Here is a 15,855-nt window from a genome sequence, read left to right as displayed (position 1 = left end):
AGGTAAAAACAAGACTGCAATTACTGGAAACCAGATTTGGGATTAGAGGTGCTGGAAAAGCTCCTCAGTTCAGGCAGCATCTGAGGAGCAGGAAAACTTTTTTTTGGGCAAAAGCCCTTCATCAGGAATACAGGCAGAGAGCCTGAAGGGTGGGGAGAAAGTAGCATAGAGTACAATAGATGGTTGGGGGGGGGTGAGCTCTGGGAGGAGTGGCTAAGATGGGCAGGTAGCTCAGCTCATGGGGACAGTGCTGAGTTGGGAGTTTGAAGTAAGGTTGGGGGGGGGGGGGGGGGGTGGCGGCGGAAGAAAGGAAATGAAGAAACTGAAGTCCACATTGATGCCCTGGGGTTGAAGCTTCCTGAGGCAGAAGATGTGGTCTTCCTCCAGGTATTGGGTGGTGGAGGTCCAGGACCTCCATCTCCTCAGAGTGGGGGGGGGGGGGGAGTTGGAATATTGGGCCACAGGGTGGTGTGGTTGGTGCAGATGTCCCCAAGATGTTCCTTAAAGCACTCTGCTAGGAGGTGTCCAGTCTCTCCAATGTAGAGAAGACTGCATCAGGAGCAACAGATACAATAAATTATATTGGTGGATGTGGAAACTCCTTTAGGGCATTGGGAGGAGTTGAGTGCAGGCTTTGCAATTTCTGCAGGGGAAGGTGCCAGGATGGGAGGGTGGGTTGTAGGGGTGTGGACCTCACCAGGTAGTCATGGAGGAATGGCCTTTGTGGAAAGGGGTGGGGAAGGAAATAACTCCCTGGTGGTGGGGTCTGTTTGGAGGTGGAAATGTTGGTGGATGATTTGGCTTATGTGGAAGGTGAGCACCAGGGGTTCTGTCCTTGTTATGGTTGGAGGGGTGGGGTCTGAGGGTGGATGCATGGGATTTGGATGAGATGTGTTGGAGGGCATCTTTAACCATGTGGGAAAGGAAATTGCAGTCTGTGACTAGGCAGTGATGGCCACATAAGAAACATCTTCCTCATCCTGTGACTGTTTTTGTAGAATTTCTGAATGACTGAGCTGCTTCAGCCAGGCACTTTCTATTTTGACACTAGATGGAGTCACCTAATTGGCTCTTCTGTTTTCCCAAGAAAAGCTGCCTAAAATAGACCAAGGGGTGATCAATAGAATCCCTGATTCTTCAGGGATATTATTTCTATACTAATTTAAACTACCATCTAAATCACTAAGTCAAAGATACACCACTTTGAGGAACAAGTGCAACTGTATAAAGTCTTAGCTAAATAAAAAAACTTGCATAGTGTTTTGCATCAGGATTCAATTTGAGCAAATGAAGTGTCCCTCCCAGGATGGGAACAAGGCTTCCTCCTTTAGACATGGAAGATGAAAGGTCTTTTGTCCTGCAAAGATAAAATCCTAATAGTAATGTGCTCGGAAGTGAGGAACTTAGTGAATTTTATTTTTCAAGGGAAATAATGGGCAAATGGAAGTCTAGACTGACACTTCTGGTCTAGACAGACTTCATCCAGATCTTTAATTACTAATGAGGACATAGAGACACTGAACTTTGGTTTCCTGGATGCAGGAATATGCCCTCAAACTAATATCCCCTACCCACTTTGAGGGAGACAAACATTCAGTAACTTGGTCTTCCCTGTAATGGGAAGGTGCCCTGTCCCTGAAAAGTCTTTAGTAAAAGTTTGCAATTAACAAACCTTCTGAAGGTACTGTACAGTTCAACCTTATTAGGTCATTTGTGCTGCCTGCTGCCATAGCAGGCAGGTGGCCAACGTAGAGTGCCTTTTGGCACGTACAGATTTACTCCTGGGTTGTCCTTGGGGGTTTTCCAGGATGTGGACACTATTCTGAGAAAGTGAGGACTGGAGATCAGCTGAAAAATGCTACACTTTTCCAGCAACACATTTTTCAACCCACCAATCTATCAATGACTTGCATGAGGGGAGTACAAGCAGAATTACTGAAGGCACATGACATGTGGGGAAAATATATTGAAGACATGAATTTGCAGAAGTTGATGGTCTGTTTTCATCACATCTGGCTTTACCCAGTCACCTATCACTGACCAGAAGAATAAACCACTGAACTACATAACTGATTCTGAAGAGATCTTGGTATTTTAGTGCACAAAACAACTTTTGCAAGTGACTAATTCAAATGAATGTTTTAAACAGTATTAAACAAGGATGTTTCCCTTTTACAAGTGCAGGTGCAAACATCTCAGTATGCAGCTTCTCATTTTGAAGGAGGTAAATGTACCAGTGACCCACCTTGATCAGCTAAATTATGCTGAGTTAAAGGTTTACTTGACTTGAATGATTCCAGATCCTGCATGTACATAAATGTCAGCATGGATGAGTTGGACCAAAGGGCTTCTTTCCATGCTGTACAAGAGATCTCAACCCAACCTTGTCCCACCTGTCAGTGAGCCTGTATCCCTCAACATTTTCTATTCATCCTCCTCCAATGTGCCTCAAATGTTTAATTGTACCAGCCTCTGGCAGCTCATTCCACATACATCCACACTCTGCATGTAAAAGGGCAACCTTTTATTTCCCCTCTCTAAACCTATACCCTCTAGTTCTGGACTTTCTACCCCAGGGAAAATACCCTGTCTATTTAACATGTACCTCCATGATTTATAAACCTCTACAAGGTCACACCTGTTTCCCTGCAACATCAGTCTCATCCCCCTCCCTGTAGCTCAAATCCTCCAACCCTGGCATCATTCTCAATCTTTTCTGAACCCTTTCAAGTTTCATGACATCCTTCTGATAGGATTGCACACAATATTCCACCAATGTCCTGTACAGCTGCAACATAACCTCCCAACACCTGTACTCAATACTCTGACCAATAAAGGAAAGTCTACTAAATGCCACCTTCACTATCCTATTTATCTGCAACTCCACTTTCAAGGAGCTATGAACCTGCACTCCAAGGTCTTTGTTCAGTAACACTCCCTAGGACCTTACCATTAAGTGTATATGTCCTGCTAAGATTTGATTTCCCAAAATGCAGCACCTTGCATTTATCTGAATTAAACTCCATCTGCCACTTCTCAGCCCACTGGCCCATCTGGTGCAGATCCTGTTGTAACTGTTGCTGTCCTTTGGGTGCAGAAAAGTTGAGGCTCCTTGTCTGGGAGTAATGAGCACTTTAAAGAGGGGTCCCATTTGGGACCAAATTGACATAACTATCATTGTCTCCAGACAATAGAAATTGGATGGATCTTTGGAAGGGCAGAGTTCAGGGATTGATAGGTATGTGGCTTTTGAGGAGAGTTGATCTTGGTGAACATAGCAGGCATAAATAGTGAAATGGCTCCATCCCTAACTTTTCCACCTGGCATACAATACCAGAAAGCTACATAAACTTGGGAGTATGTGAAGGTCCCTCTGATGCATAAACATAATGACCCTTCTGAACAGAAATAGGAAAGCTCCACTTCCCCTTCCCAAAGGGGAAACCACCTCCATTTGACTGGTTTCAGCAAGTGTTTTCTGTAGTCTACACTAATCTCAGGCCAGGCACTCTTCCCCTCAACCTAGTGACTTTTCTTTAGGCTCCCCAGTACCTGCCTTTTGTACTTAGTTTTTTTTAAAAAAACTCTTCACTATTTGTGTACTCTGGCCAGTACTTGGGACACCCTAGTTACTCTAGGCCCTCACAGTGCATGACTGACTAGCATTACCTATCAGCACTAGGTACAATTCCAACCTCATGACTCTGGCTTACCCTGGTGCTCAGGTTTCCTTCCACAGTCCAAAGATGCTAATCTTAAATGGACTAGATATAATGCAGGGATTAGGGGAGGAGGGTGTGGGGGGACTGGATTTGCTGCTTGGCAGAATCTAGAGTGACCACTTGGCCCATTCAGTCGTCATTGTTTATAGTGCCAATTTGTGGAGGGGTTGGACTGGGATGGGCAAAGGGTTAAAAATAACACCAGGTCATAGTTCACAGGCTTATTTGGACATAACCACCTTTTGGGTGGTGCTCATTCCTGTAACTGGTGGAACAGGATCATATGAACCACTACTTGTAGTAAAAGATGGTTTAATTGCATGATGTATTGAACAAACCTAGGTTCAATCAATATTTTTATAGCAGATTGGTGTTATGCAATTGGAACATAGAGCAATGCAGCACAGAACAGGCCCTTTGGCCCTCAGTGTTGTACCAACCTGTGAACTATTCTCAGCTTATCCTTACACTGTCCTAAAATCATCCATGTGCTTGTCTAAGGATTTTGTCCCTAATGTGGCTGAGTTGACTACATTACCAGGTAGGACATTCCACACCCATACCAATCTGAAGAACCTGCCTCTGACATCTGTCTTAAATCTATCTCCTCAATTTGTAGTTATGCCCCTCCTCTACCCTGACATCACAGGGTAGACAGTGAAAGACTTTCCTATCTAATCCTCTGATCATGTATCTATCAAATCCCCTCTTAGCTGCCTTCTTGCCAATGAGAACAGACCAAAGTCTCTGCCTTTCCTCAAAGACCTCCCCTCCAGACCTAGCAACATCTTGGTAAATCTCCTCTGCACCTTTTTCCAATGCTTCCACATCCTTCCTGAAATATGGGAACCAGAACTGTACACAATATTCCAAGTGTGGCCACACCAGTGTTTTATATAGCTGCAGCATGATATTGTGGCTCAAACTCCAGCCCTCTACCAATGAAACATAGCACACCATATACCTTAACAGCACTAGCCACCTGGGTGGCAACTTTCAGGGATCTATGCACATGGATTCCAAGATCCCTCTGCACATCTTTTCTTCTTTCTCTTTAGCCCCCCCCCCCCCCCCCCCCCCCATATCAAGAATCTTTCCATTGACCCAGTACTCTGCCATCCTATAGTCTTCTCCAAGTGTATGACCTCTCATTTAGCGGCATTTGCCACCTCTCAGCCTAATTTTGGACTTAATCCAAGTCCCCCTGTAACATTCTTCCACACTCCACTGGCTTTAGTGTCACCTGCAAATTTATTAACCTATCTGCCTTAGTCATTTTATAGAAATGATTAACTGCAGTGATCCCAAACCAGATCCTTGTGGCACACCACTAGTAACCAGACTCTAGGCTTAATATTTTCAATCAACCACCACTTGCTGCTACCTTTCAGAAAGCCAGTTCCTAATCCAGACTGCTAAATCACTCTCCATGCCTCTGTATTTTCTCCAACAGCCTATCATGTGGAACCATATCAAAGGCTTTACTGAAGTCCATATATAACATGTCAAATGCCCTACCTTCATCTATATGCTTGGTTACCTTCTCAGACTCAGGTTTGAGACATGACCTGCTCTTGATAAAACCATGTTGACTATCTGAAATCAAATTGTTGGTTGCTAGATGATGAATCTTATCTCTTATCCTTTATAAAACCCTGCCTACAAATGTAAGACTCGCAGGTCTATAATTACCTGGGTCATTTCTACTGCCCTCAAACAAGGGCACAACAGTTGCAATCCTACAGTCCTGTCTACAAATTTGGTACCAATGATGACTCCAATATCAAAGCCAAGGCTCTATCTCTCTAGCTTTCCAGAGAATCCTCAGAAATCCCATCCAGCCCAGGGGACTTGTCTACCTCCACTCCTAGAATTGATAACACCTGTGCATAACAAATCTTAATCCTTTCTAGTCTAATCTCATACATAATTCTTCTCTACAATATTCTCCTCTTTCCTGAGTGAAAACCAATGAGAAATGTTTGTTTCGCACCTCTAATCTCCACAGGGTCCACAACTTCCCACTTCTCTCTGGCCCTATTCCTACCCTAATCATTCTTTTATTTCTCATGTCAATAGAAAACTTGCAGATTCTTTTATTCTATTTGCTAAGGACTGTTCATATCCTCTGATTTTTAACTCCCTTTAAATAGTTCCAGCTGATCTGTAATACTCTATCACCTCCTCTGAACCAACTTGCCCCTCAACACAAGCCTCCTTAACAAAATATGCAATTTCTGTAGTAATAATGGTTCCCTACCTTATCACTTTTTTCTCCCTGCCTGACAGGGACATGCCTATCAAAGGAGACAATACCTGTTCCTTAAACCAGCTCCACATTTCCTTTGTCTGCATCCCCTGCATTTTTGCTACCCCATTCTAAGCATCCTAATGGCATAATTACCCTTGACCTGTGGCATGTAATTATCCTTTCCACTGTTAAACTAATGTAACTGAATTATGGTCACTCTCTAGGGTTCACTGACCACTAAATCAAACACCTGATCTGTTCACTACCAAGCACCAGATCCAGTGTGGCCTCTTATCAGCCCTTCAACATATGTCAGGAAACCCTCCTATACACATTAGACAAACTGATCTGTCTTCCACACTGGAGTTATAGCATTTCCAATGTTGGGAAAGTCCTCCATAATGACCATCCTGTTCCTTTCACCCTACTCAATTTTGCTAATCCTTTCTTCCACCTCCATGGAACTCTGCAGAAACCTATTTTTATAACTCCAAGCAGTGTGACCTCTCCTGTTTCTAACCTCAGCCCACTACCTCATTAAGTCCTGTCAAGGCTACTATAACAGTGGCTGACAAGGCCACACCTCTCCCTCTGTTACCACCTTGCCTGTTCTTAATGAAAGATCCATTCCTCACCCTGCTCTAGCCATGTCTCCAAAATGGCCATAACATAGTCCCAGGTACCTATCCAATTAATTCTTGTCCCACTCCTTTATCTGAAGGTTTAGTGCTCTAAAGCAGTACTTCCAAATAGATCTGTTGGACTTGATTTTTGATGTGATTTTTCTATGCCACTATTCAAGTCCTGGTCTACAAATTCATCTGTAGCTGATAGCTAACCTTGAGTTCCAGTATAATGCTGCAACTCTACATTACTGCACTAAAACTTTTTTCACAGGTACATCCAGGAAATGGGAGCTCCAAGGAGTTGATGCAGATGAAGCTGTCGTCATCCCTATTTGACCAGATAGCTGTTGAGGCTGCCAGGCTTTCTCTCTACAACAAAAGACGCACCATCACCAGCCAAGAAGTTCAGAACGCTGCAGCATTTTGTCTCCAGAGGGCCCACTAAAACACCATTCAATGACCCCTCTATTGTGAATTCTGTTAACTTAATGAAATGTTTTTATTTTTGAATAAAGCTTTGATATCCATGTTGGTTAGTGATGTTCTTAAAACAATTCTGGCTCCCTATATATGCACCTATCTAATCAACACCTGAAGTTGGCACAGGGTTACTATCATGCTCTGGGGTTTGTACTATCACTTTAAGACAAGTGACCAAACTTGGTTTAATTTTGGTACCTATTTTAATTTGGATTCCCTACAATGGAAATAGGGTCTCTGGCTCAGCCAGTCCACTCTGACCCTCAATAACCCACCCCCCCCCCCCCCCCCCCCCCGACTAATGCACTGAACACTATAGGCAATTTAGCAAGGTCAAGTCACCTGACCTGCACCTTTGGACTGTGGGAGGAAACCTGCACAGGCACTGGAGACTGCAAACTCCACACAGACTGAGGCTGGAATCAAACCTCGCCCCCTGCTGCTGATGCAGCCATGCTAGCCACTGTGTGCTGTCCTAACCACTTCAGCAAATGTGTTTTCTGGTCTAACTGCATTTAATCTTTAATTCACTTAATGCCAAGCAAGCTGGCAGAAAACTAATGGCCAATTACAATCAAACTCCCCCACTATACCTGGGGAGTAAAAGCCTCCCCCAGGGGCACAATGTGGACATGACAGCAGGTTTGTTACCACCCTTGCCTGGGTAGCTCCTTCACTAAGGAAGTGTAAAGGTCCTCAACAGCATGGACCTTCTTAGACCCATGACCTCCTTCCTCTTTAGGAGGATGACAGCAATAGTCTCCATGTGGGGCCATTGCCATGCCCACTTGCCTAGTTGGTTACCCACTGCAAATTAATTGAAGCAGGTAAAGGCAAATGACTTTAGTTTCCAAATAACCTAGTACAATCCCACTGACTATCTGAGCAGGTGGGACCTGAAACCAGGTCCTTTAAGAAAACTATCCAACCATCACAGGCTACATAACACAGGAACAGGCAATTCAGCCCTGCAAGCCTGCAGTAACACTGTCCTTCTATATTAAAACCATTTTCACTTGCAGCATCTATAATCCCTCTATTCCCTTCCTGTGGTGTCCAGGTGCTGCTATGAATGCTATTATCTACTTCCACCTCCAGCAGCATATTCTACCCACCCCTCTCTTTTGGTGGGAGAGGGAACTTTCCTTCTAAACTCTTCCTGCCCCTCAATCCTGATGAGAAAAGACTCATACTTCCCACTATTGTACCATTCAAATCTCTTACACTTTTCCAATCACCTATCAACCTCCTGCATTCTAGTGACATTTAAGCCCAGTCTATCCAACACTACTCTGTAGCTAAAATCCCCTATACCAAGAAATATCCTGAAATGTTTTTCAATACCCTCCAACATCTTAAACCCTTCTGGTTTGGTAGTGACCTGAACTGTATGCAATTCAGTAACAAACACTGACCCAATGTGACTTTCATTTCAAGAATGAATTTTTTTAAGTCTAGATTCACTTGAGAATATTAGTGAAATGAAACTAACTGAATCAGAAATATTTGTCCTTAGCTTAAAATTTGCTTGAAGCACTGTTAATAATGGCCCTTTCCTCCTCCAATTAACCCCTACCCTTCTGACAAAGGTTACTTCCCAGTTGAATCCTGGGAAATTTCAGGATCCTTGGCCCCAGCGTCTAAGTGCTGGTCATAAATGAACCAGAAATCAAGGTATAATCCACTTCCATTTATGAGCATATTCACCTCCCTTGCTGGTGTAAGCGTTGAGTAACACGGTCACAGTATATCAACCCAGTTTCAAGTCTTTTTCATCAGAATGAAAGTCTAGTTGGGTTAGACACAGGTCTCTTCTACGATGACTAGAAGAAAGTGAGGATTGGAGATCAGAAGTTTGTTTTGTGCAGGTGTATTGGTTGGGTCAACAGGAGAGGAAGGACTGATGAAGATCTTCTACTGAAACATAGACTCTCTGCTGCTACCTGACCTGTGCTGTTCCAGTGCCACACATTTTAAAATTCTTTCAAAGAGCAAGGAAATTTTTTTTCAAAAGGCAGCAATGACCTAATTACCAATTTCATCAAATAATTAAGGTGTCAAGTGCATTGTTTTCACCTATTTAAAAATCATCCCACAATAGGCCATGGCTTTTGATTCCCTTCCAATGGGCTTTTATAGGGATTAATGTAAGTACCTCATGGTTTATCTACACTCTGGTCCCAAGAACCTGGGAGAAAGCGCAGATCTCAGTGGATTGCAGCTGTTCCACATTAACCCTGGACTGGTAATGTCTTAACTAAAACTCTCATCTTTGGTTGCCCCCCACTAGCCCTTGTAACTGTTTACAAATCTTGGCGCACATTCACTTCTGAATTTTTTTGCACCTTTTGATTTTGAGACTTGCAGCTGTGCATTGAGCAAGAGCAAACATTTTGGATATCGTGTGGCATTCTGCCAAATTGCACGTGAAGTAAAAAGCACTTTGGACTACTTTAATGTGTTGAGGTGCTACATAAATGTCAATTTGTATATCAACAAACGTTTCATTTTGAATCTCCCTGTTCTTTGAAGGGGCTTGACTTGTTTGAGGTCAGGAAGGTGTTTTGTTCTGTGTGCAAGGTGGAGAAAGGGGCAAAATATTCTGCAGCAAAGGTAACGACATCTTCTGGTTTCTGGAGGAGGAGAAACTCTAGGAAGTCAGCCATCAAGGATCTCAACTCTGGGTGGTGCCTTAGGTAGCTATTGTAGTCAGCCTTCAGTGCCTCCTGAAAGACAAGAGATGTGTTAACCAGCCATTTGGAGACATTAAATAATCCTACATTCTCAAAAATACATGCATGTGGAGGTTGAGGCAGAATTAGGACTGGAGTAGGCTATTCAGCCCATCAGGTCAGGCAGCATCCAAGAAACAAGGATATTGACATTTCGGGCAAAAGCTCTTCATCATTCCTGATGAAGGGCTTTTGCCCGAAACGTCGATTTTCCTGCTCCTCGGATGCTGCCTGATCTGCTGTGCTTTTCCAGCACCACTCCAGTCTAGACTCTGATTTCCAGCATCTGCAGTCCTCACTTTTGCCTATTCAGCCCATCAAACCTGTTCCACTAGAAGGCCACAAGTGTAAAAATGAGCCATTTGGCCCTACTGGTCTGGTCTGCCACTCGATCATGGCTGATATCTTTCTTTAGGAGAAAGTGAGGACTGCAGATGCTGGAGATCAGAGTCAAGAGTGTGGTGCTGGAGAACTGCAGCATATCTAGCTCCTTGGATGCCGCCTGAACTACTGTGCTTTTCCAGCATCACACTCTCGATATCTTTCTTAACCCTATTCTCCTGCCTTCCTCCTGTATCCCTTGATCCCTTTACCAATTATTATGTATCAGATCAAAACACATCAAGGATATAGCCTGACCCTAATGATAGTGGGTCATGTCTTTTGGTGGCAAGTTGGTGTTCGTGTATCCTGGTGGCTAGTTTTCTGCCTGTCTGTCCGATGTAGTGTTTGTTACAGTTCTTGCATGGTATTTTGTAAATCACATTCATTTTGTTGGTTGTTTGTATAGGGTTTTTCAGGTTCATCAGCCGCTATTTAAGCGTGTTGGTAGGTTTGTGGACTACCATGATGCCAAGGGGTCAGAGTAACCTGGTGGTCGTTTCAGGGATGTCTTTGACGTATGGTATTGTGGCTAGAGTTTCTGGGTATGTTGTGTCTGCTTGTTTGGGTTTGTACCCATTGTTATTGAATATGCTGTCTAGGTATTTTTCTTCTACTGAGCTGCTCGTAGTTTCTGGGCTGCAGTGTGTTGTGGTCCGCTTAAATAATGTCCTGTTGCAGCTCTGGTTGTGGGTGTTGGGATGATTGCTTCCGTCATTAAATATCTGCTCTGTGTGTGTCGCTTTCCTGTAGACGCTGGTCTGAAGTTCTCCATTAATTGTTTGTTTCACTGTAACATCTAGGAAGGGGAGTCTGTTTTGTTCTCCTCTTTTGTGATTTATTTGTACTGGCATAAAATTGGCATAATGCAACAGAGCCGTTACATTGACCATTACTGGCATAATGCAACAGAGCCGTTACATTGACCATTACTGGCATAATGCAACAGAGCCGTTACATTGACCATTACTGGCATAATGCAACAGAGCCGTTACATTGACCATTACTGGCATAATGCAACAGAGCCGTTACACTGACCATTACTGGCATAATGCAACAGAGCCGTTACATTGACCATTACTGGCATAATGTAACAGAGCCGTTACATTGACCATTACTGGCATAATGTAACAGAGCCGTTACATTGACCATTACTGGCATAATGTAACAGAGCCGTTACATTGACCATTACTGGCATAATGCAACAGAGCCGTTACACTGACCATTACTGGCATAATGCAACAGAGCCGTTACATTGACCATTACTGGCATAATGCAACAGAGCCGTTACACTGACCATTACTGGCATAATGCAACAGAGCCGTTACATTGACCATTACTGGCATAATGCAACAGAGTTGTTACACTGACCATTACTGGCATAATGTAACAGAGCCGTTCCATTGACCATTACTGGCATAATGTAACAGAGCCGTTACATTGACCATTACTGGCATAATGCAACAGAGCCGTTACACTGACCATTACTGGCATAATGCAACAGAGCCGTTACATTGACCATTACTGGCATAATGTAACAGAGCCGTTACACTGACCATTACTGGCATAATGTAACAGAGCCGTTCCATTGACCATTACTGGCATAATGCAACAGAGCCGTTACACTGACCATTACTGGCATAATGTAACAGAGCCGTTACATTGACCATTTTTCAGTCCTCTCCACTGATTCTGAAAAATCACCACCAATGCCTCTACAATCTCCTCAATTATCACCTTCAGAACCCTGGGATGCAGTCTGTCTGGTCTGGATAATTTATCTACCTTCAGACCTTTCAACATACCCAGCACCTCCTCCTTGGTGATGGTCACTACACTCATCTCTTCCCTCTGACTCTTTTGAAGTTCTGGTATGCTGCTGGTCTCTTCCACTGTGAAGACTGATGCAAAGTACCTTTTCAGTTCCTCTGCCATTTCTTTGTTTCCTATTTCTATCTCTCCAGCCTCATTTTCCGGTGGTCCAATCTTGCCTCCCTCTCACTTTTTAGTATCTAAAAAAGCTCTTGTCATCTTCTTTTAGATTATTAGCTTATTCTCAAATTTAATCTTTTCCACTCCCCACCACCATATTGCTTTCTTAATTACCTTCTGCTGGTTTTTGAAGGCTTCCCACTAATCCTCACCACATTGTATGATTTTTCTTTCATCCCAACTTCCCTTGTCAGTCATGGTTGCTTCATCTCACAGTGACAGAGACCCGGGTTCAATTCCCACCTCAGGCAACTGACTGTGTGGAGTTTGCACATTCTCCCCGTGTCTGCGTGGGTTTCCTCCGGGTGCTCTGGTTTCCTCCCACAGTCCAAAAATGTGCAGGTTAGGTGAATTGGCCACACTAAATTGCGCGTAGTGTTAGGTGCAGGGGTAAACGTAGGGGAATGGGTCTGGGTGGGTTGTGCTTTGGTGGGTCGGTGTGGACTAGTTGGGCCGAAGGGCCTGTTTCCACACTGTAAGTAATCTAAGTAATCTTCCCCTTCATATGTTTCTTTTTCTTTGTGATAAATTTCTGCCGTGCATCCTGAATTATTCTCAGAAACTGCTGCCACTGCTGCTCCACCATCTTCCCTGCTATGCTCCCATTCCAATCAACTCTGGTCAGCTCCTCCCCATGTCTTTGTAGTTATAGAGTCATAGAGATGTACAGCACCAGATATCCCAACCCAATCTAGTCCCACCTGCCAGCACCCGACCCATATCCCTCTCAACCTTTCCTATTCACATACCCATCCAGATGCCTTTTAAATGTTGTAATTGTACCAGCCTCCATGACTTCCTCTGGCAGCTCATTCCATACCCCTACCACCCTCTGTGTGAAAAAGTTGCCCCTTAGGTCTCTTTTATATCTTTCCCCTCTCACCCTAAACCTATGTCCCTCTAGTTCTGGACTCCCCACCCCAGGGAAAAGGCTTTGTCTATGTATCATATCAATGCCCCTCGTGATTTTATAAACCTCTACAGGGTCACCCCTCAGCCTCCGACGCTCCAGGGAAAACAGTTCTAGCCTATTCAGCCTCTCCCTGTAGCTCAAATCCTCCAACCCTGGCAACATCCTTATAAATCTCTGAACCGTTTCAAGTTTCACAACATCTTTACTCAATTGTAATACCATTACAGCTGACTCAGTCTTCTCTCTCAAACTACAGGGTGAATTCTATGATACTGATCATTGTTCCCTAGGAGTATTTTTTACTTCCACAGCCTAATCAAGTTTGCATCATTGCATTTCACCAAATCCAGAATTGCGTGTTCCTTAGTGGCTTTACCACAAGCTACTCCAAAAAAGCATCCCGTAGACATTCTACGAATCTCTTTCCTTGAGATCCACTACCAATCTGACTTTCCCAGTCCACCTGTGTACTGAAGTCCTTCATGATTATTGTAATAGTGCCTTTTTACATGTCTTTTCTATCTCCTGATTTATGTTCCTCCCCACATCCTGTCTTCCATGAGCAGGCCTGTACACAACTCCCATTGGGTCTTTCTCGACTTTTCCCGCACAGATTCTACACCTTCCAACTCTATTTCACTTTGTGCTATTGATTTAATTTCATTTCTTACCAACCCCTTTGCCCATCTGCCTGCCCTTTCGATAGGATGTGTCTCCTTGGATATTTCGCTCCCAGCTCTGATCTCCTCACAGCCACATCTCCATGATACCCACAACATCATGCCTGCCAGTTTCAATCTGTGTTACAAGCTCATTCACCTTGTTTCATATAATGCTTGGCATTTAAGTACAGCACCCTCAGTCCTGTATCAAAAAGTGTGGTGCTGAAAAAACACAGCCGGTCAGGCAGCATCCGAAGAGCAGGAGAGTGAACATGTTGAGCATAAGCTCTTTACCCCCATTCTCCTGCCTTATCGCTTGTTATGGACCAGACCCCCTCAATTTATTTTAAGATTGTACTCTATACCCTAACTTTTTTTTGTTTTAAAGGTAGATGGCAAGTGCCATGGTTCCAGATACGATGCGACTGGTCAAACTACCCGATGTTAAGCAAAACACAATTTATTTAAACGCTTTAGTTAACATACAAACAAAAGAAAGAGGAATTTGGAATAACAACTATTGGAAAACTTAACAGGATAACAGATACAATACCTATTACTAATTAACCGTTCCAATATAGTAACGTCCCATAACCACACTCCTCAGCAAAAAGGCAAACTCAGACACAGATTCTCACATGCAGTTCTCCAATCCAGGAGGAAAAAGCATTAAGAGAATTAAACCTAAAAAATGACTAGAAATCCTGGTCTGTAAGAGATGAGCCCTCCCATGCTGCATCCATTGTTCCAACTTTAAAACAAACACCAACCCCTCGCAAATTGGTCTCCTTCCTATCAGAAAGATGTTGTGAAATTTGAAAGGGTTCAGAAAAGATTTACAAAGATGTTGCCAGGGTTGGAGGATTTGATCTATAGGGAGAGGATGAACAGGCTAGAACTGTTTTCCCTGGAGCGTCAGTGGCTGAGGGGTGACCTTATAGAGATTTACAAAATTATGAGGGGCATGGATAGGGTAAATAGGCAAAGTCTTTTCCCTGAGTCCAGAACTAGAGGGCATAGGTTTAGGGTGAGAGGGGAAAGATAGAAAAGAGACTTATGGGACAACTTTTTCACACAGAGGGTGGTGGTACGTGTATGGAATGAGCTGCCAGAGGATGTGGTGGAGGCTGGTACAATTGCAACATTTAAGAGGTATTTGGATAGGTATATGAATAGGAAGGGTTTGGAGGGATATGGGCCAGGTGCTAGCAGGTGGGACTAGATTGGGTTGGGATATCTGGTCGGCATGGACGGGTTGGAGTGAAGGGTCAGTTTTCGTGCTGTACATCTCTATGACTCTATGACTAAATTATTTACTTTCTTAGAGACAGCTCCTTACCTCTACCTTACAACATCAATTATATAAAAAAAAGCAGGACAAAATAACTTCGAATCTGACAGTATCATCATACAACATATACCCTCGACTCCAATATCAATCAAGTATAATCAAGTTTAACTTTGCTTTGAACATTATAAATGACTCATTGGGAAAGAGAATTCCAGAGGCTAATAACCCTTTACGAAAAGAATTTCCTCTCAGCTCTATCTCAAATGGAGGATCCATTATCTTTGATCTTTCCTTCAATTTCTATATTCCTCCAGTGGAGGATATATACTCCAACATCTTCCCTGTTGAACCTCACAGAACCCTACATATTACTATCACCACTTGTTTATCTAAACTGTAATGGTCATTGGCTCAATCTTTCCTTGTGAGCTAATCCTTTCAGCCCAGGAGCTATTCTAGTGAATCTATTCTGATCTACTTCTAAAGCAAGCATATCCTTCCTTTGAAACCAAAACCATACACAGAACGTCCGGTGTTGTCTCAGACAAGGATATGATAATATCATGTGAAATCATCTAATGCCATCCTTGAATACCTTGATTAAACTCGCCATCACCATACTGCCAGGCAGTGCACTCCAGACCCTAACTACTTGTTTGTATAATAGAGTCCAATCGTATCCCTCTTGATTTTGAACTTTTTATGAACGGGAACAGTTTCTCCTTATCTATTTAGTCCAGAACCCTTGTGATGTTGGAAACTGTCAAATTTTTTTTAGCCTCCTCATTTCCAAGGAACAGTTCCA

At 43.3% G+C, this 15,855-nt stretch overlaps 1 protein-coding gene across 2 annotated transcripts in view; it reads right to left on the bottom strand.

Annotated features, from left to right (window-relative positions):
* Positions 1-7,594: 7,594 nt before the first annotated feature.
* Positions 7,595-15,855, bottom strand: part of catip (ciliogenesis associated TTC17 interacting protein) — a 78,315-nt gene continuing 70,054 nt past the window's right edge. For both annotated transcript variants that reach the window (XM_072579983.1, XM_072579982.1), the window contains one exon: positions 7,595-9,805. In XM_072579983.1, coding sequence (XP_072436084.1) covers positions 9,584-9,805 — 222 coding nt within the window. In that variant the 3' untranslated portion in view covers positions 7,595-9,583. The remainder of the gene's footprint in view (positions 9,806-15,855) is intronic.

This window comes from Chiloscyllium punctatum, chromosome 10, assembly GCF_047496795.1.
Source record: "Chiloscyllium punctatum isolate Juve2018m chromosome 10, sChiPun1.3, whole genome shotgun sequence".
NCBI classification, from domain to species: Eukaryota; Metazoa; Chordata; class Chondrichthyes; order Orectolobiformes; family Hemiscylliidae; genus Chiloscyllium; species Chiloscyllium punctatum.
This window is presented reverse-complemented; position numbering and strand designations above follow the sequence as displayed.